This window comes from Zingiber officinale, chromosome 7B, assembly GCF_018446385.1.
Source record: "Zingiber officinale cultivar Zhangliang chromosome 7B, Zo_v1.1, whole genome shotgun sequence".
Classification (NCBI taxonomy): Eukaryota; Viridiplantae; Streptophyta; class Magnoliopsida; order Zingiberales; family Zingiberaceae; genus Zingiber; species Zingiber officinale.
In genome coordinates this window covers 86,829,647-86,851,608 of record NC_055999.1, presented here as the reverse complement: position 1 = coordinate 86,851,608, position 21,962 = coordinate 86,829,647, and the positions used below count along the sequence as shown (strand labels likewise).

General features: G+C 40.0%; 1 protein-coding gene across 2 annotated transcripts in view; it reads right to left on the bottom strand.

The window, feature by feature from the left end:
• The window catches only part of LOC122006195 (mavicyanin-like), a 28,073-nt gene extending 24,219 nt beyond the window's left edge, over nt 1–3,854 (bottom strand). The window contains exons 1-2 of one of the 2 annotated variants that reach the window (XM_042561603.1): nt 3,601–3,854; nt 3,095–3,509 (exon numbers count right to left, since the gene is read on the bottom strand). In XM_042561603.1, the coding sequence (XP_042417537.1) occupies nt 3,115–3,509; nt 3,601–3,787 (582 nt within the window). In that variant the 5' untranslated portion in view covers nt 3,788–3,854 and the 3' untranslated portion in view covers nt 3,095–3,114. Of the gene's footprint in view, nt 1–2,956; nt 3,510–3,600 lie in introns of those variants that run through there. The other variant, XM_042561602.1, reaches the window with a different exon arrangement.
• Between the last annotated feature and the right edge of the window lie 18,108 nt (nt 3,855–21,962).

The following is a 21,962-nucleotide window of genomic DNA, read 5'->3' as shown; positions in this document are numbered from 1 at the left end:
GGTGTCAGCGACACTAACTCCCAAAAGGATGTCAATGGATAACAAAGGGAGTATGATGCTAGGCCTAGTGGGTTGGTTGCTCAGCCGGAGCCTTGCTGCTCCTATGTCCCATCTGCTCGGTCATAACTCCGTTGCTCTTGTGTCTCATCAGTTTAGCCGAATCTCCCCTGTGCTTGTGTCACGTCCACTCGGCCAAAGTCCCGCTCTACCAATGTCGAGTCCTGTTGTCTGGCCGAGCAGGGTAGCCACTCGGCAAAAGTTCGGCTCTGCCAATGCCGAGTCCTGCTACCTGGCCGAGCGGGATAGCCGCTTGGCCCGACTTCTGCACATCGTCTCCTCCTCCGTCTGGGGTCCCCTACTCCATTGAGCGTCGGTCATTTGACACCTCCTCGTGTCTAATGCGGGATCGAACCGTGAATGAACAGTAGCGAGAGCAGTGTCTATTGTATATTGCGTATGTCCGCCGATACTTGGACTCCCCTTTATATAGAGCTCCTGTAGTGCGCGTGCACACTCTACAAGCGAGCACGCTTCCCAAAGTTTTTCCTGAACAGACTTGTCAATAAAGTGTCCCTGACACAGTACCTTAACAGGTCGAGCATATCTCTGAAGTGACAGTGGAAGCTTCCGCCGTACGATCTTCTAGTTGCCCATGCCCGGTGTCAGTGGCACTAACTCCCAAAAGGATGTCAATGGATAACAAAGGGAGTATGATGCTAGGCCTAGTGGGTTGGTCGCTCAGCCGGAGCCTTGCTGCTCCTATGTCCCATCTGCTCGGTCATAACTCCGTTGCTCTTGTGTCTCATCCGTTTAGCCGAATCTCCCCTGTGCTTGTGTCACGTCCACTCGGCCAAAGTTCCGCTCTGCCAATGTCGAGTCCTGTTGCCTGGCCGAGCCGGGTAGCCATGCGGCTGAAGTTCGGCTCTGCCAATGCCGAGTCCTGCTACCTGGCCGAGCGGGATAGCCGCTTGGCCCCGCTTCTGCACATCATCTCCTCCTCCGTCTGTGGTCCCCTACTCCATTGAGCGTCGGTCATTTGACACCTCCTCGTGTCTAAGGCGGGATCGAACCGGGACCTTCCTCCCCCCCGGTAGGGGCATGCTCGCCTGACCGGTCGATGCTATCTGCATGTTGACCGCCTTGACTTTGACCTCCACCATGACTGCTATCCTCCGCGGGGTGAGCCCCTCCTTATCACCACATCAGAGACAAAGGGATCAAGAAATTAGCAATTTGCACCAACAACAGAACTTCATCATGCAATATCTTCAGTTAGCCTCCGCTCCAAGTCAAATTCCTCCCACTGATGATGATAGTGACAATGATGATGATGGTGATGGTTGTGATCAAAATTATTATGTATGAATGTTATTTGTCACAGATTTAGGGTTTTTGAATATTTATTATTTGATTAAATTTGTGATTTTTTGATTAGTGTTATCTTATTTCAAATAGGGTCTCCAACGAAGGTGGTGACAAATGGAAATCCATATCAGAAGAAGAGGTGAGCGTTTACATTTGTTTTGTGTTAGTTGATTACTCTCTATATTTTTATCTTAACTATATTACTTTTTGTTTATTTATTTTTTGATGCAAGAAAAAAAAAAGGAAGAAGAACAAGACAAAAGGAGTATGTGAAATCTTAGAATAGACAATTTATTACATTGTCTAGTTTGACTTGAACAATGTTATAGGTTCTTTTGTTGGTAATTTCTTAGATTAATTTTGTTTTTAAATTTGTCTATGTACTATGTATCAAATTTTGTATGTGATCTTTGGTTTGCCCTGTATCAAATTTTGTTATGAAATCTTTGATTTGTCATTTTGTTCTGGGATGTTTGATTTTGTTATGGGATCGTATCAGATATGATGTATTCGATTTATAGGTTTTATATGGATGAATGATGGATCAGATTTACGTATATATTGTGGTGAAAATATTACAAGTTTGTAACAAATTTTGGAATAAAATCTTTTGTTGTAAAATTTATCAATTTGCAACTAAAATGATTTTTGTCGCTGGTTTGAGATGAAAATCATGTTCGTTGTTGATCAATAACGACATTCCTTCATCTGATTTGCCACAAAAATTATTTTAGTTGCTGATTTACGATAAATTTTGGGATAAACTTTTATTTATTGTAAATGTTGGGATGAATTTCTATTTTTGCATCGTAAAGTTTTACGACGACCTATTTGCAATCAAGAACTTTTGAGATGAAAACCATATTCGTTGTTGATCAACCATGAAATTTGTTCATCACTAATTTGCGGTGAAAACCATTTTAGTTATTGATTTACGATTTTATCCATTATAAATTTGAGGATGAATTTCTATTTTTCTATCATAACTTTTTACAATGACCTATTTGCAAAGAAAAAATTATTGTTGTAGTGAATGTAAAGTCCATTTCAATCGAATTCATTCACTATATTATATATTATTGTGTGTACCAACAAGCATCAGCCTATCTCATCTCTAACAAGGAAGAAAACCAATTGTCACTCTGAAAACAACACTTCTACAATGATCAAGTTAAGGTTGGTATTTTGGAGGAGGGGTGAATCCGCATGATGAAACCTGGATCTCAGTGGATCATAACAGTAAGACCATTCTATAGTTTGCAATGTCCCGTCATTTATAAGTCATCTGTAAAAGATTCTATCCACCATGATACAGAGTTGTTATCATAGACAACCACTCGTCATATATCCACACTGAGGATTGCACCTAGGACACAACTACGAAGGGTCAAGATGTTAATTGCGAACAAAGACACCACTTACTAATTAGGATTCTAATTTAGAGACATTCAATATAATACACACGATAACTTCCCTCCACTGGCTTTATAAATCAACGGCTCCTCTGTTGAAATTTCTAGTCAAAAGTAAATCTGCAATAAGGAGTATCATAAATGTTTGAAACTAATCAACCAGAGAAATTTAAAGTCCATTTCAATCGAATTCATCCACTATATTATATATTATTATGTGTACCAACAAGCATCAACGTATCTCATCTCTAACAAGAAAGAAAATCAATCGTCACTCTGAAAGCAACACTTCTACAATCCGAAAGCTACGATCATATGTATCGTCGTAGATGTATATTTAGAACAAGAATTGGGAGGCCAACAGGGACGACAGGGCGACGAACGCCATCGATGGAACCGAAATCGCGCCCGAACCGGGCACTTGACCAGGGCTGGGAGCCGAGGCAACAGTTCCGCTGCTGCCACCCGGTGCCGGAGCGGTAGGAGCCGTAGCGGCGGCGGTGGGAGGGGAGGCAGAGGAGGAGGAGGCGGGGACGGTGATAGCCAGCCTCTGGCCAGCGTCGCAGTGGCCGGGGAACCCGCAGATGTAGTAGTGCATCCCGGCGGTGGTGATGGGCAACCTGGCGGGGCTGGTGTTAAAGGTCGAGCCGATCTGATTGGCCGTGGAGCAGGAGTTGAAGCTCGCCCACGGCACTTGGATCACGTCGTGTATCCCGCTCGCAAAATTAAAAACTGAATCAAGAACAAATTAAATTGTTAGTAAATTATTACGATCGATCCAGCAGATGATCACACACTGACTTGTTCGTAGAATCGTAGTTACCTAAGGTATCGCCGACGGCGAAGTTCTGGGTGGAAGCCCAAGCGGTGTAGTTATTGGCTCCGGAAGGAATGGTCCACCCGGAGTTGCCGCCGACGGTGTGAGTCGTTGCTGCCGAGACGGCGAGCAGGAGGTTGGCGGCCACCAAGATGAGCCCGGCGAGGGACAACGACGTCGCTGCTTTCGCCATCTCCGTACTGCTCTGCTATCGACGGCCTCTTCTTCCTCTACTAAAATTTGCTTGCTGCAATCTCGAGGTTTCCATCGCTAATTTATAATGGCCATTAACGCGTGACTCATCGCTCGCCCTTTGACTCCCTCTCTCTTGGGTTTGACTCGGAGTCGGCGTGCGAATGTGATCGCGTCTAAGTTGAGCGGCGGATTCGACAGGTTGTGTCTTTTTTTCATTGATTTTTTTTTTCTCAGTTTGACTCTTTAAATCTGTTCGGTGCTCTTTGATCTTGTTTCCGCGTCAATACATCTTCTTCTAGACAATGAAGTTGGTGCTTCGAATCGGTCGGTGCTGAATAATCGGATTGAAACTTTCATACTTGAAGCAAATCATACGGCTAAAGATTTTCAGACCTCCCCGTCAATCTGCCTAACTTGTTTGTAGGTCTCTTCCCACTTGAAGGAAATTTGAACAAGACAAAGTCCAAGTTGATTTTTGCTTCCCTTCAATTTTTCCTCCTGCAGTTCCCCACTTGAGACTTGAATTTCAGTATGGTTCCAGTTTTGGATTTGGGTTAAGACATCCGGGTCGTAAGTTAATTGGTTAGGTTTGAGAGCATTAATCAGCCAAACGCGTGTTGAGTTTGGAATGGCAGAATCTTAATATATTTTGCCATGTGAATAAAAGGTTGCTTAAATGAGTCGTCATGTGGAATCTTAAACGTTGATTAAAATATGTTGTCGTGTAGAGTAAAAGGTTAATTGAATAAGTTGTCGTGTGAAAAACAGAGGAAAAAAGTTGTCATCTGAAAATCTATGTTGTTGATCTCTTTTTCTCTTTGATAAATTCCTATTTTCAATATTTCATCTTTTTTTTTTGTTGTCTCCATGCTGTTGCTTTTTGATAAGTTTCTATGCTGTTTTTTTTTATTAAAAATCAATATATTTTTTTAGTGTTTTTAATATATTTTTTCAGTTCGAGTCCTGACTTTATCTCGATGGATTGTCTTTTTTTTTTTTTACTGTTTAATTATCTTTTGTTATTTTATTTTGTATAACTCTAACATTTACAAAAAAAAAATTAAAGTGTCCAAGTATTTCTATCCTTCATTTGATATGACTATTTATCTTACGAGTAAATTCAGAAAGTATAGATAGATCATAGGAACAACTTAACACTATGAGTGATTCGAATATTATAAATATTTATTTATGTACTTTGCACTGTGTGTGAATCAAACTTAATTACACTGTCTGTGTGAATCAAACTTTCGTTGCTTGAAGATGAAATCACCATTGCACCAAGCCCCGAGAAGTTTGTATCTATGGTAGCAAAAAAATAAAATCATCAATCCCTCCAGAACAACCCCTATGCATTTTGGAAAGGTATAAATTATAAAGATTTATTTAACTTTAACTGAGTAATCTTTCTAAATAGGAGCTAGCACGAGATAATTCAAACAATATTTATCAAATCTTCAATCAAACTTTGTATACTCTATCATGCTTTAAGCGTGTATTGGTTTTCCATTCATTAATTAATATATCATAAAATTGTATTTAGTGTTTTATTAATAAATTAAAATAAATTTTAGCTATTGAACTAATTCAGTAATATAATATATATAAATTTATGAGAAATCTGTTCATTACATGAATAAACAACTAGTTTTAAAATTAAAATAATTGTTTATATTTTATTTTTACCAAAAGTACCTCTAATTTTGTTTTTAACATCACAAACATAGAGATTTTGTGCCAATTTTCACTATAATTTTTTAGTTCATTATATATATATATATATATATATATATATATATATATATATATATATATATATATATAAAAGATATTCATGTGGTAATGGAGCATAAATAACTCATTTTTGATCAAAACAAATTTTCTTTTGAGTTCAAGTTAATTCTTTGCCAGACAAATTAATGAAGTTTGATAAGAGAAAAAAAAACAAATTAAAGGCTGATTAACATGGCTGAGAGAGTAAGTTGTGAGACAGAATGAGCACAAGAAACAAGATCAGTGGAATAGCGTAAGGTGGAGGAAAATTGTTGGTAGGGGATGGTGAGATGGGATTAATTAATTAACAAAGAAGAAGAGGCTGTCACAGAATTAGACAAACTTCAACAATGGTAGATTCTATGAGGGCGATAGTGTAAAAGTAATTTAAGAGTATAAAAAAAAAAGACAAAAAGCAAAAGAAACGACGTAAAGAGACGAGATGATCACTGCCAAACCTGAAGACAACAGATCAGCTTACTGGCTAAAAAAAATGGAAGAGGTGCATCATTTTGTCTGGCATTCACCAACAATTAATATATGGATCGATGAGTAAATGAGGAGGAGAAGATTAGGTACCACTAAAATTAATGAGATGAAATTTAAACATTTAAATTATTATTAAAAAACTGATACATGAAGAGCTAGAGACCCTACATTTCTGTGCTGGCATCATCCTATCCCACTCACACATATATTGAGTTTGAGCTCTACAGATAGAGCTGTCAGATGGTAGATCGTTCAAAAATCCAATCATACGATGGGTGGGGCGGGACGGGTGGGATGGAGATGGCCGGGCCCGTTCAATTCAATCCAAGGGGTTGTATGATAAGTCTACTAGCCAATAGAAAAATATATATATAAAAAATTAAAAATTTTAAGCTTGGTTATAAATTATGAGCCTTGTATCGACTCTTTGAATTCTTCATTTTAATTTTAAATTTTAAATATAAAAAATAGAATAAATGAGAGAAAAATTCTTAAATATAACTTTACTTTGTATGTAGTCTTCATCTTCTTTTAAAAAAAAAATTATTTCCATTTTCTACGTGTAAAATTTTATTTGCTTTAATATTGTTATCTAATTGACATTCATATTTTGTAGGTACAACAAATCTAAAAATGAGTATAATTCCTCTTAAATTTAACATTTTAAATTAGAATTGAATATATTTTTAATACAATTGAATATGATTTTTTTTCCCATTTAACATAATTTCTCCTAAATTAATACTATCTAAAGAGAATTTAATATATTTTTCATCAAATTGAGTACAATTTAAATAACATTTATTATATTTTTTATTCAATTGAAAAAAAATCATGATCAATTTGATAGAAAATATATTATATTCTAATTTAATATGTTCAATTTAAAAAAATTATATTTATTTTTAGATTTTTTATCTAAAAAATACAAGAGAGAATTAGATACATTGGCCTATCTGAGCCCTCCACGAGACAGTCAACCTGAGCTTGCAACCCGTGTAGATCGAATCGTTCCATCTTTAAATAAATTGATAAATCAATCCCAAGTACCCAATTGAAATGGAAGGTTCTATCTAGAAAATGACAGTGACGACCGGTGCCTGAGAGGATTATTTTTTAAGAAAACCGTAAGCCGTGGCAATAAGGTCACTGGTGCGAGCTTGTGGGCAAACCATAGCGCACTTGTGAGCAGGTCGTCGTGCACTCCCGAGCAAATTAAATAACCTGTGTAGGTGATGAGCTAATTGTAGTGTCTTAGCTACGAGCTTGCGAGGAGACTGTGAGTTGGTACGATATGATTGTAAATTCATGAGGAGGACGCGAGCTCACAATGCACATGGGGAGACTATGAGCTCATGGTGACATGTTCATCAGCTCACTGTGGCTGGGCCACGAGATCACAATCAAGCTGTGGCCATATGTTGAGGAATGATTCAAAATTAATAATTGATGAGTTAAGAGTTAGTGGGTTGATGAGTTGGTAATTAGTGATGATAATGATCGAAGAAAATTATCATGCTGGTTATAGAAAGTTGTCCATGTTCAAAGTAGTTAGTGATTAATAGATATAGAGTTAATGCGTTATAATTGAGGAGTTAGTGGTTTAATATGTAAGTTATTTTAAGTTATGTAATTAGCCCGTGAATAGGCCACTTGTTTGTGTGGAATTTTTTTTTAATCTCCCCTATCTATAATTTTTTGCTACTAGTTTGTATTGTTTTACAGTGTGATATTTATAATTGAATATGATAATATAATTAATTGTTTGACTTTTGGTTTTATAATTGTGTATGTGGTATATGCATGTAATATTATAATTTGCGTGTGATATTATAATTATATGTGGTATTATAATTTGTGTGTGGTATTTATACGTGCTAATTGAATGATCGTAATCGTAGCGCATGCTGCCCATTGCGAATGCTCCTAACCGCAGCACGCATTGCATGTTGCGAATAGTTTTAATCGCAGCGCGCGACACGCCCTACAAATAACATTAATCTCAACACACGTTGTGTGCTACAAATAGTATTAATCGTAGCATGCGCTGCACACTGCGAATGCTCTTAATTGCAGCGTGCATCGCGTGTTGTTGATGTTCTATGACTTTTAATAGCTTGTAGTTATGCAGCATGCAATGAACACTATAGATAGCATAATTGCGCGTTGCGAAAAGTCATATTTGTTGTAGTGTACCATGGATCCACAGATCCCAAGGACCATATCTGCAAGTTCAAAAACATGTCACAGCTACACTAGTTTTCAAATGGGGTAAATGTAGAGTATTCTTAACTACGCTTGTAGGACTAGCACAAAGATGACTCTCTCGACTCCCATTAAATTCTATTCACTCGTTCGAAGAATTTCAGCCTATATTTCTGCATCACTTTACTAGTAGTAGGAGGTATTACAAAACCTCCATGAATCTCTTTGCATTGAAATAGAAGCCAAAGGAGATGCTAAAAGATTATATTTAGAGGTTTAATAGGATGGCGTAGGATGTTCCTTCAGCCACCTCATAAATACTGATGAATACCTTCTCACAGGGTCTTCTAGAGGGAGACTTTTTCATATCTCTTGTAAGAAAGCCTCCAACCAATTTTGATAATTTACTTGGCCGCTCAGTCAAGTATGTGAACGTGGAGGAAGTTCAATTGGCTTGAAGGAACAACCCTAGAATGCCTAGTCAATAAGATACCTAGCCAGAGCGGAAAGCACCTCCTCTCCCGTTAAAGGCGAAAGAAGCTTACTTGTTCAAACCAAAGGATCGTCGAGTAGAAAGAGTCATTCAGAATGTAGAGGCAACTCCTCCAGCTCTAAGGAAAGAACGTTTCTACACTTATTATCAGTCTCGAGTCATGCCACATAAGACTGTTACACTTATAAGATCTAGTAGAAGCGAGCGACCGCTCGGACATGGCAAAGGAACACACAACATGTTACCTCCTGGTCTACCCAACCCAGTTGGAACGGGAGTCGATCGATGCAAAGAGAAAAATTAGAGCGGGAACCTTCCAAATGATTGAGAGAAGCCTCTCTATCGTCTGAAGATGAACCGAGGCAAGAAAAAGGGAAAGCAATCACTAGGGAGCCCGTGAAATGCCTTATAGGTATCATCTCGAGTGGACCAACTGATGGTGATTCAAATCAAGCCAGAAAAGCTCAAGCTTGACAGTTGGAGATCCATATAGTGGGGACTAGTCATGAATGGAGAGTCAACCCTTCTATTAGATTTGGGCCAGAAGGCTTAGAAAGCATCAAGACGCCACACGAGGATGCTCTGGTAATAGAAGCTTTAATTACAAATTACGCGCTATCAAAAGGATATTTGTAGATACAGGAAGCTTCGTGAATATCATCTTCACGGGATACCAAGTGCAACCGCTCGAGATAATTGAAGGGCGCTGGAATTTCGTTCTGTTTAAATTTCTCGTACAAAAAATTGTACAAGTACAGAACTATTCCTAGCAACCCGCACGTTCGATCAGACATATGTTTGATCAATCAAGCAAGTTCTTGAATGATCAAAGCACACCTTGATTGAAGTACAAGATCATTGGCCTCTTGTGTTGGTATTCAAAATTGATATCCAAAATCGACACGAAGAAAACAAAATCAATTACGCAGTGGAATTAAAGAACTAGTTGTACCTTTCTTCGCAGCTAAAAACCTCTTGATCTTTTTTCGTATTCCTCTCCTCTTCTTGGACATCGTGTGGGTAACGATCTACCAAGATAACACCACCTGTCTTTTCTTCTCTTCCAAAACGTCGGCCACAAAAAGAGTCTCTAGGATGGGGCACCTTCTAATCTTCTTCCTTCTCTTCCTTGCTTTTCTTCCTCTTCTTCCCTTTCTTCAAGCCACCGGGCCACTAAGATGAAGAAGTGGCGCCGACCACCAAGGAGGAGGAGGGGATAAGGGCACCGACCCTAAGCAAGGAGAGGGAAAGGGCGCCGACCACAAGGAGGAGGAGAGGGGGTTGTGCCGCCGGCCCTAGGAGGAGGAGAGGGGGCGACAACCACAAGGAGAGAAGGGAGTTATGGAATAATAGAAAGTTAGGTTTTAGGGGCCACATCCTACTCCTTTTTATAGACTTGCCATCGGTTATAAGGAAAGAAAAATTAACAAAATTTTGTTTATAAAAAATCTAAACAAATTATGTTAAAACAAACCAAGTTACGTTAGACCAAACCAAGTTAAGTTAAACCAAATCAAGTTAAACCAAACTCGATTATGGAAAGGTGAATGCGAGGCTTTATATATTGAGGCTACAACAGGGACCTAGAGGAGGAATTGGTTTAGGCCTCCCAATGGGCTTGGGTTTCCCGTGTTCGCCCCGAACACCCAGCTCAAGTTCATCAATAATAACTCATACCACTAAAGGGTTATTATTGAACTACCGCACCAATCCCATATTACAATATGGACTCCTTCTTATTATGAGTGTGTTAATCTCCCCGTGTTTAAGATATCATATGTCCGTTAATTAAATGAGTTACTGACAACTCAGTTAATTAACATCTGAGTCCAAGAGTAGTACCACTCAACTTTATTATCATGCCGGACTAAGTCTATCTGCAAGGTTTATATGATAATCCTTATGAGCTCCTCAAGGGGACATCATCAATCTAAATAATTAGGACACAGATTTCTTTTATAATCAACAACACACCATATAAATAATACTATCTCTCAACTCATCGGACATATTGATTTAACGAATAAATCTCACCCATTGATAAGTTAAAAAAATAAATACTAAGTATACGTGCTTGTTATTATATAGGGATTAAGATAGCGCACATTCATAATAACAGAGGTTCTGTTCTTTTATATAGTTAGTACAAATTGAACAACCTCAAACAGTTCTGCTCAATACACACATAGTGTACTAGTGTAATTTTATAGTCAAGACAAACTAATACCAAATTACACTACAACCGTTCCAATGGTTTGTCCATATTTATCTTGGTTGTGAACTACTATTTATAATTTATAAGGAACCGATAACATGATCTTTTGTGTGACACCACACACCATGTTATCTACAATATAAATTAAATGGGCAACCACATTGACATATATAAAATACAGACATTTGACCAAAGTGATTCTCATTTCAAAATATTTCAAAACAGATGTTCATACAAAAGCTAGGCTTATAGTATACATCCCAACAATAATCTCTCTTCCTTTGTCACTCATGAATGCTGCTTGGGTTTGGCAAGGACAAAAAAAACACTGTTTATGGTAGTAGACACAGCCTTCTCATACAATGTCATCTTAGGGAAGCCGACATTGACTACTTTTCAAGTAGTCGTTTCCCCCTATCACAAGAAGATCAAGTTTCTGGTTGACCACCGAGTTGGTGAAGTGAGAGGCGATCACTAGCATCTCGTAAATGCTATATAGATGTTATTCAGCTCGAGTCACAGAAAGTCTGAAGAACCATGGAGACTTTACAAATAGATTAGGAATTTGCATTACCTTGACCAAATAAAGAAGAAAAGCCACATCGCCCAGAAGGAAAAGAACCAGAAGAGTTTTGCATACATCCTGAACGGGAGGACGGGGTTACAAGAATATCCAACGATCTGAAGCTAGGGTTGAAACAACAACTAATAGACTATTGGAAGAAAATTTATGATGTCTTCGCCTAGTCACTAGAATAGATCAAAAGTGTTTCTCCCAATCTGATAGCACATAAGTTAAATATATAGCCCGATTCCGTACTGGTCAAACAGAGAAGAAGACACTTCAGTGCAGAACAGAATCAAATTATTCGAGCAGAGGTTGATCAACTCCTACAATCTGGTAATGTAAGAGAGGTGCAATTCCCGACCTCACTTGCAAATAGAGTTTTAGTTCCAAATCCGAGTGGTAAGTGATGAGTATGTATTGGTTTTTGGAACCTTAATAGTGCATGTCTGAAAGACTATTACCCTATCCCTCGCATAGAGCAGATGGTAGATTCAACATTTGGGTACAAATATATTTTTATGTTGAATGTCTTTCAGGGATATCATTAAGTCTTGTTAAATCCAAATGATCAAGAAAAAGTAAGTTTCGTCACATTTGACAGAACATTTTGTTATGTTGTTATGTCGTTCAGTCTTAAAAATACAAGAGTCATTTATCAAAGGATAATGGATAAGATATTTAAACACCAGATTGGGTGAAATTTTAAAATCTACGTGGATGATATACTTATTAAGACAGTTTATGGTCAAGACTTAATCGTTGATATTCAAGAAACCTGTAACACTTTGAAGAGGCATAGATTCAAACTAAACCTAAAGAAGTGTGTCTTTGGAGTGAAGAGTTGGCAATTTTTGAGATATATGGTGACAGAAAGGGGGATCGAGGCCAACTTGGACAAAGTAGAGGCTTTGCAACATATGGCTCCTCCCCGAAACCTTTAGGAGACTCAAAGGTTATTGGGGCGAATAACCGCTCTATCAAGATTCATTCCCTGAATGGCTAACCGAAGTCTGCCCTTCTTCAAAATCCTTCATAAGGCTTCAAAATTTGAATGGGATGTCCAATGTGATCAAACCTTTAGGGAACTTAAGGAATATTTTACTGGATTACCGGTGCTATCCAAACCAATAGCAGGAGAAACATTGTTTTTATATTTGTCTGCAATTGAGCAGGCAGTCAATTCTATTCTATTATGGGAAGAAGGTATGATTCAATACCCCATATATTTTTATAGTCATTTATTGAAGAATGCAGAAACAAGATACTCTGTATTGGAGAAATTGACCTTAGGATTAGTCTTAACCGCTTGACGATTGGGACCATATTTTTTGACTCATTGTATTATTGTTCTCATAAATAGCCAGCTTGGCCGAATTCTTATTAATTCTGAAGTTTCTAGGCAGCTTGTAAGATGGACAACTGAGCTGGGAGAATATGACATTCAATATCAACCTAGCATGGCAATTAAAGCTCAAGCTCTAGTAGACTTTATGGTTGATGTAGTAATCCAAATTATGATGAGACCTAAAAGGTATATGTGGATGGTTCTTCCACTCGGCTGGCTACTGGGGAAGGAGTTTTGTTAATTTAACCTTGGGAACATATCATACAATTAGTCATTCGGCTCAACTTTTGGTCATCTAATAATGAGGTTAAATATGAAGCTCTGTTATCTGGTCTTCAGGCAGTAAGAAGAGTTATAGCCGCTTAGGTAATTATAAAATTTGACTCACAGCTCATGGCACAACAACTGGATGGTACTTTTGAAGTCCAGAATGAACGACTAAAGAGATATGTGGAAGCATTTAAACAATTAAAGGTGAACTTCCAAGAAGTAAGTCTTCAAAAGATATCTCAAGCAGAGAATATGAGAGCAGATAAACTAGCAAAGATGGTGAGTGCTTTAGCCTCATGAACATTGGATAGTCAGAACTCTCAAACTCTATACATAGCTTAGATAAGTCATACTATCGAGCAGGAAGAAGATTGGTGAAATAATATGATCTCCTTCCTCCAAAGTGGAATATTATCACTGACTTAGTTAAAGCGTGCATACTTAAAAGAAGAGATGCTTGGTTTACTGATCGAGGAGCAATTATATAAGCGTGTCTTTGTTCTTCCTTTACTTAAATGTCTAGGACCTGATGACGCTAATTATGTCATGAGGGAAATTCATGAAGGCATATGTGGAAATTATATAGGACGAAGATCGATGGCTCGAAAAGTTTATTTGTTGGATATTGTTGGCCTACATTACAAGCAAACATAGCTAAATTTATAGCCTCTTGTGAGCATTGCCAATAGCATCAACCTCTGTCACATCATCCAATTGAGTAGCTTAAAACTTCCACCATGTCATATTCCTTTGACCAATGGGGAATGAATATAGTGAGCCCCTTCCTGATCGATCCAAGGTAGAAGAAATTCCTATTGGTCCTCATCGACTATTTTTCTAAATGGGTAAAAGCTGAGGCTCTTACTCGGATCACAGAAGAAGTAGCTATGAAAGTGTTATGGAAAAACATTGTTTGTCGATATAGAATACCTCATAAAATAGTATCTGATAACGGTTGATAATTTCAAGGGTGTAAGCTTCGAGAATGGTGTGAAAGACTTGGTATTCAACAAGCTTTTACTTTTGTAGTTTATCCTCAAAGTAATGGGCAAGCAAAAGTTGTAATAGAGAAATTATTCATGACCTTAAGATCAAGCTATACCACATGAAAGATAGTTAGGCTGAAGAACTACTGAGCATATTGTGGGCTTAACAAACAACTCCAAGAGAAAGCACTGGTGAAACTCCTTTTCATCTAGTTTGTGGAGCGGAAGCAGTGGTGTCATTCGAGATAGGAGAAGAATCAATTTGTTGGTAGAACTATGAAAAAGAAATAACGTCGAGCAGTGCTTCATTGATCTAGACTTGGATACTGAAGTTCGGGAAAAAGTAGCCGCTTGGCTTACTACATATCGACAACGGATGAAATAGGCATATGACAAGAAGGTAATCCCTTGATCGTTTCAAGATGAGGACTTAGTATGGCGAAGAATTAAATCGGTCAGAGATGTTAACAAATTGGATCTGCATTGGGAGGCCCTTATCAGGTAATCGTCAAATAAAATTCGAGGAGTTATTATCTGGAAGAACTCAATGGGAAAAAGCTACCTCGGCCATGGAATGCCAACCATTTATAGCCCTATAAAAGTTAATGAAGCTTATATTCTCCATGTTGTTTAAAGATAAATATATTCTTCTTTGAGAAATAAAAATTTATTACTGCTCATCCTTCCTGTTGCAATAACCAAAGACATCCTCTAAACGAGGGCTCAATTTTCTCGCACGAAAGCTAACCAAAGATATCCTCTAAACGAGGGTTTAACCTTCTCGAGCGGAAGCTAACCAAAGACATCCTCTAAATGAGGGTTTAATCTTCCCGAGAGGAAGTTAACCAAAGACATCCTCTAAATGAGGGTTTAATCTTCCCGAGAGGAAGTTAACCAAAGACATCTTCTAAATGAGGGTTCAACCTTCCCAAGTGGAAGCTAACCAAAGATATCCTCTAAACGAGGGTTCAACCTTCTCAAGAGGAAGTTGAGCGGAAGCTAACCAAAGGCATCCTCTAAACGAGAGTTCAACCTTCCTAAGCGGAAGTTAACTAAAGATATCCTCTAAATGAGGGTTCAACCTATTAGGATCGATGATCGCGGCTAGAGAGGGGGGGTGTGAATAGCCGACCCCAAATCGTTTCGTTTCTTTCTACAAACTAGGGTTAGCGCAGCGGAAATAAAAACAAGAAACGAAGACAAGAAATCAAACCTCAATACGCGTCGATGTAACGAGGTTCGGAGATGAAACTCCTACTCCTCGGCGTGTCCGTAAGGTGGACGAAGCCTATCAATCCGTCGGTGGATGAGTCCCCGGAGAACCGGCTAATATATACTCCTTGTGGGTGGAGAAACCTCGCCACAATAACTCTTGCAACAGCAAGATAGAAGTACACAAAATACAAAGAAGCACAAGACAATATGAATGTAAAACAAACACGCTTGCCTTCTCGTCGACTGGTTGAAGCAGCAACTTCACGAGACGCCTACAACAGCAGGAACCCAGTCGAAGAAGCTCACACGAAGTTTCGGAACTCAACAAAGCTCAAGAGCACAGCAGCAGCTCAGTAGGAAGAAGAGCAAGAAGTGAAAACAAGAAGTAGAGGCTCGATCTCCTTTTATAACCTGCAGAAGACAGCGAAGAAGACTAGCCGTTGTGTCGCAACGGCTAGGACCTGGACCGATCAGGCTCCACCCTGATCGGTCCAGAGCCTCTCTGATCGGTCATGGGGACCGATCAGGCCCTATGCTGATCGGTCCCCAGACCGATCAGTACACTTCACAGAGAGTTGCCCAACTCTCTGATCGTCTCCTGATCGGTCTGTGGACCGATCAGGGTGCATGTGGATCGGTCCACAGACCGATCCCCTCCTTTTCTCTTTGCCTTCTGTTCGCTTTCTGATCGGTCTGCAGACCGATCAGAATAACCTCAGTAAGCCACTAATCGTTATCTGATCGGTCACCAGACCGATCAGATACCCAGCGTATCGCTGGATCGATCCACTGATCGATCCAGAGCTTGGTTTTTGCCCAAACCAAGTTCCAAGTCTTCCAAACCAATATCCGGTCAACCTTGACCTATTGGTATCTCATGCTTAGCATCTGGTCACTCCCTTGACCTGCTAAGACTCCCCACCAAGTGTCTGGTCAATCCCTTTGACCCACTTGGACTTTTCTCTTCGTGTCAAGTATCCGGTCACTCCCTTGACCTACTTGACCTTCTCAACACCAGATGTCTGATCACCCTTGATCCATCTGGATTTTCCCTTGCCCGGCTTCACTCACTGGGACTTTCACCTAGCTTCACTCACTAGGGTTTTCACCTGGCTTCACTCACCAGGATTTCCAATCTGCCCGGCTTCACTCACCAGGACTTTCCAACTGCCTGGCTTCACTCACCAGGACTTTCCCACTGCCTCACCAGGACTTCCACTTTCACCTAGCTTCACTCACTAGGATTTTCACCTGGCTTCACTCACCATGATTTCCCGACTGCCTGGCTTCACTCACCAGGACTTTCTGAACTGCCTGGTTTCACTTACCAGGACTTTCCGAACTGCCTGGTTTCACTTACCAGGACTTTCTGAACTGCCTAACATCCCAGTTAGGACTTCCCAGTCAAGTATCTGGTCAACCTTGACCTACTTGACTCTTCTTCATTCAACCTGATCAGACCCTGATCAGTATCTCTCCGCATGGACAACTGCACCTGCATTGTCCATGTCTACACGTCTTTCTGTATTGTCAAACATCGAAACCATGACCAAGGTTTACTCTTGGTCAACTAGGTCAACCTTGACCTATTAGAAATTGCACCAACAATCTCCCCCTTTTTGATGTTTGACAATACCTTTAAGTTAGGCTAATCCAATAGCCTCAACTTTCCTCATGCCACTAGGTAATGAAACATAAGTTACAACCTTACATTCTCCTTCTAAGAAGGCAACCTCCTTCTTAGATAATGAAGGCCTAACTTAAACCCTTCATTCTCCCCCTATTGGCACACATCAACAAACTCTCCCCCTGAAGAGTAAGTTATCGTTGTTCACAACTTCACTCGTCGTGATCAACAAACTCTCCCACTAACTCCAATGTTCTTCCTTGAACATTCTCTAGACATTTTTCTCCTTTTTGACACACATCAAAAGGAGTGAATCAAGGTCAAAAGTTTCTTCCTAATGAAAGTCTCATACCTTTCATTGAAACCCTTAATTTTCCCCTTGATACTAAATTCAACAATCAACTTAGTGATAATCCCATATCACTCAAGTCTTTAGGAGTAAAAACTCCCCCTAAAAGTCAACTCCCCCTTGACTAATAGGTAAAACTCCCCCTAAAGGTAACTCCCCCTTGACCATTGCACCAACAATATCTTGGTGAGTTTCAAACCTTTAGAAACCTAAAACACCACTTCCCGAGCTGAAATTTCAGACAACCAGTCGAATTTCAGCAAGTTGGCACGCGCTGATCAGCCTTCACTGGATCGGTCCCCAGACCGATCTACATTCTCCTGGATCGGTCCTAGTGACCGATCCACACAGACCTGGACCGATCAGGGAACCTCCTGATCGGTCCACGACCTCTGATTCTGATTTCTGAAATTTTTCTTCTCCCGAAATTCAGAAACCTCTAGGAAATCACAGAAAATTTAAAAAATTGTGAAATTTTGAGGATACATTCCTCATAACATATACTATCATGGAAAAATAGTTTTCTATGAAAATAAGTTCCATTTTCAAATCTTGATACAAAGTTCGAAAAGTTTTGAAATAGCTCAAAGTTTCAAAAACTTTGTATCAATTTGATCAATGATGAATGCTATCACTAGAAAAGCTTCATCAAGGTTTTTCAAATAAATTTTGAAATGATTTTAAACCCTTTAATTTAGGACCACAATCTTAGGGCTAAATGTACATGACTTGTACATAAGCTTTCCCTATGATCCCCAATTTTGAATTAGGCTCATCTAGGTACAAGAACCATGCACCTTGATCCTAACTCATTATCCTAATATCTCACACACATCTAAGATGTATCAAACACATCCAAGTCAATTTTGATGTGAGATATGGGTTTAGGTTATCTTAGGCTAAGGTCTCATGCATTTTCCTAAATAACAATTTGATCTCCATATCAAATTGTGTTTTAGTCCTTAAATCAATTTCATTGATCATTAATGCACAAGATGATGACATGGCATATAATGATATCATAAATGAAAACATGTGCCAATGTCATGATGTCATGACATAAAGTATGAAACTTAGATAAATCATGACATTTAACTAACCTAAGCATTATCATGACATTTCAAATGATCATAGATTAAATATGATGTCATGACATGGCATATGGCAAACAATATATGGTAAATAACATGTCAAGGTATAGAAAATACCTAATTCTAGCCTTAGTTGCCATTTTTGATAATTTCGATTATTTTTCCATAAATTCTATATTCCTAAGTGTAATAGACCTAAAATCATATCCTCAAGACATTTAGAAACACTATGTGCCAATTAGATTGACCTAAGAGAACTCCTCAAATGTAGTTGGCACATTCTAATCACCTTAGGAATAATTCTTAATTTCATTTTCAAGGCTTGATCACACCTTGAAAATTCCTAAAGTGCCACCTTTTGTCATGATTAGGTTAACTACCTATTCAAGTAAGGTTGGCACACCCTAACTCATCTAGCGTGATGAAATCACGCTCCTAGGAACCCAATACCTATTGGAGCTCATTGAGTTCACTAAGTATTCACTAGGGATGACTTCCCTAGCAACTCTTCTAATGACCCTCCTAAGCTTTGAAGCCTTGGTCATTTGGGACTCATCAAGATCAACTCTAGGGGTGACTCCCCTTGTGACCTTGGTGATGGTCTTCCTAGCCCTAGATTTTGTTCCATAATCGAATGGAACATTATGATAAGTGGGCTTGACCACTTGGGACTTAGGTTTGTGACCCAAACCTTTCTTGTCCTTGGACTTGGGTTTTTGGCCCCTAGACCCTAGAGTCAAATCCTCAAGAGCCTTTTCTAGAGAGTCAAGTCTTGACCTCAAGACTTGATTTTCTTTCTCTAATACCTCAAGCTTTAATTTATCATTTTTCTTTGAAGTATTCCTAGGCATGTGTCTAGTTGATTTGGGATTTCTACCTAGATTCTCCTTAGCCTTAGATGAGTTAATTCTAGGGTTAACATTTCTAGAATTGTCCTTATCTAGGCTAACATGTTTAGTACCTAAGCATGTGTATCGATTTCTAATGTTATCATACTTATCATTCTTGACAATAGCAATAAGGCTACTAGCATGCATCCTACTAGAATTGCAAGAATGTGCCTTAGAGATTACCTTAGGGTTTGCCCTAGCTCCCCCTATACATGTGCTCGATCTCTTGTCCTTGTGAGATTGCCTCCCCCTCGGACATTGACTCCGATAATGTCCCCTTCGCTTGCATTGGAAGCACACCATGTGCTCCTTGCTTTTGCGTATCGGGACTCCGGCTTCCTTGATCTTTGGCGCCGGTGGAGTCTTCCTAACCCTCTTTGGACATTTACTCTTGTAGTGTCCAAATTCCCTACACTCAAAGCACATTATGTGTAATTTATTTGAAATTGAAATGCTTGAGTTACCTAGGTTTGAGAGTGGATGAGAGCTCTCTTCTTCATCCCTTCCGGAGGTAGACGCTTCTTCTTCTTGCTCCGAACTTGAAGAAGAACTCTTCTCCTCTTCTTCTTTAGATGTTGAGTGACCCTCAACTTCTAAATCCATTCCTCCATGAAATGAGCTCATTGGCTCACTTGACTCCTCTTCATGGCTTGAAGTGGAGTTCCCCTCATGGAACTTAGCCAAGTTGTTCCACAATTCCTTGGCATTGTTGTATCCACCTATCTTACATAGAATGTCATTAGGTAATGAGAATTCAAATACTTTCATTACCTCGTCGTTGATTGTGGATTGGTGGATTTGCTCCTTCGTCCACTTCTTCTTCTCAAGAGGTTTTCCTTCTTTATCCATCGGAGGAGTGAAACCTAATTGTACACAACTCCAATTTTCAATGTTAGTCATAAGGAAATACTTCATCCTTACCTTCCAATACGCGAAGTCGTCGCGATCGTAGAAAGGTGGAATGGTGATGTCTTCTCCGAGTTGATCCATCTCTAGCTTGTGCTCCCTCGGGTGTTAATCCGGCGAAGAGCGACCTCGCTCTGATACCACTTGTTAGGATCGATGATCGCGGCTAGAGAGGGGGGGGTGTGAATAGCCGACCCCAAATCGTTTCGTTTCTTTCTACAAACTAGGGTTAGCGCAGCGGAAATAAAAACAAGAAACGAAGACAAGAAATCAAACCTCAATACGCGTCGATGTAACGAGGTTCGGAGATGAAACTCCTACTCCTCGGCGTGTCCGTAAGGTGGACGAAGTCTATCAATCCGTCGGTGGATGAGTCCCCAGAGAACCGGCTAATATATACTCCTTGTGGGTGGAGAAACCTCGCCACAATAACTCTTGCAACAGCAAGATAGAAGTACAAAAAATACAAAGAAGCACAAGACAATATGAATGTAAAACAAACACGCTTGCCTTCTCGTCGACTGGTTGAAGCAGCAACTTCACGAGACGCCTACAACAGCAGGAACCCAGTCGAAGAAGCTCACACGAAGCTTCGGAACTCAACAAAGCTCAAGAGCACAGCAGCAGCTCAGTAGGAAGAAGAGCAAGAAGTGAAAACAAGAAGTAGAGGCTCGATCTCCTTTTATAACCTGCAGAAGACAGCGAAGAAGACTAGCCGTTGTGTCGCAACGGCTAGGACCTGGACCGATCAGGCTCCACCCTGATCGGTCCAGAGCCTCTCTGATCGGTCATGGGGACCGATCAGGCCCTATGCTGATCGGTACCCAGACCGATCAGCACACTTTGCAGATAGTTGCCCAACTCTCTGATCGTCTCCTGATCGGTCTGTGGACCGATCAGGGTGCATGTGGATCGGTCCACAGACCGATCCCCTCCTTTTCTCTTTGCCTTCTGTTCGCTTTCTGATCGGTCTGCAGACCGATTAGAATAACCTCAGTAAGCCACTGATCGTTATCTGATCGGTCACCAGACCGATCAGATACCCAGCGTATCACTGGATCGATCCACTGATCGATTCAGAGCTTGGTTTTTGCCCAAACCAAGTTCCAAGTCTTCCAAACCAATATCCGGTCAACCTTGACCTATTGGTATCTCATGCTTAGCATCTGGTCACTCCCTTGACCTGCTAAGACTCCCCACCAAGTGTCCGGTCAATCCCTTTGACCCACTTGGACTTTTCTCTTCGTGTCAAGTATCCGGTCACTCCCTTGACCTACTTGACCTTCTCAACACCAGATGTCCGATCACCCTTGATCCATCTGGATTTTCCCTTGCCCGGCTTCACTCACCAGGACTTTCACCTAGCTTCACTCACTAGGGTTTTCACCTGGCTTCACTCACCAGGATTTCCAATCTGCCCGGCTTCACTCACCAGGACTTTCCAACTGCCTGGCTTCACTCACCAGGACTTTCCCACTGCCTGGCTTCACTCACCAGGACTTCCACTTTCACCTAGCTTCACTCACTAGGATTTTCACCTGGCTTCACTCACCATGATTTCCCGACTGTCTGGCTCCACTCACCAGGACTTTCCGAACTGCCTGGTTTCACTTACCAGGACTTTCCGAACTGCCTGGTTTCACTTACCAGGACTTTCCGAACTGCCTAACATCCCAGTTAGGACTTCCCAGTCAAGTATCTGGTCAACCTTGACCTACTTGACTCTTCTTCATTCAACCTGATCAGACCCT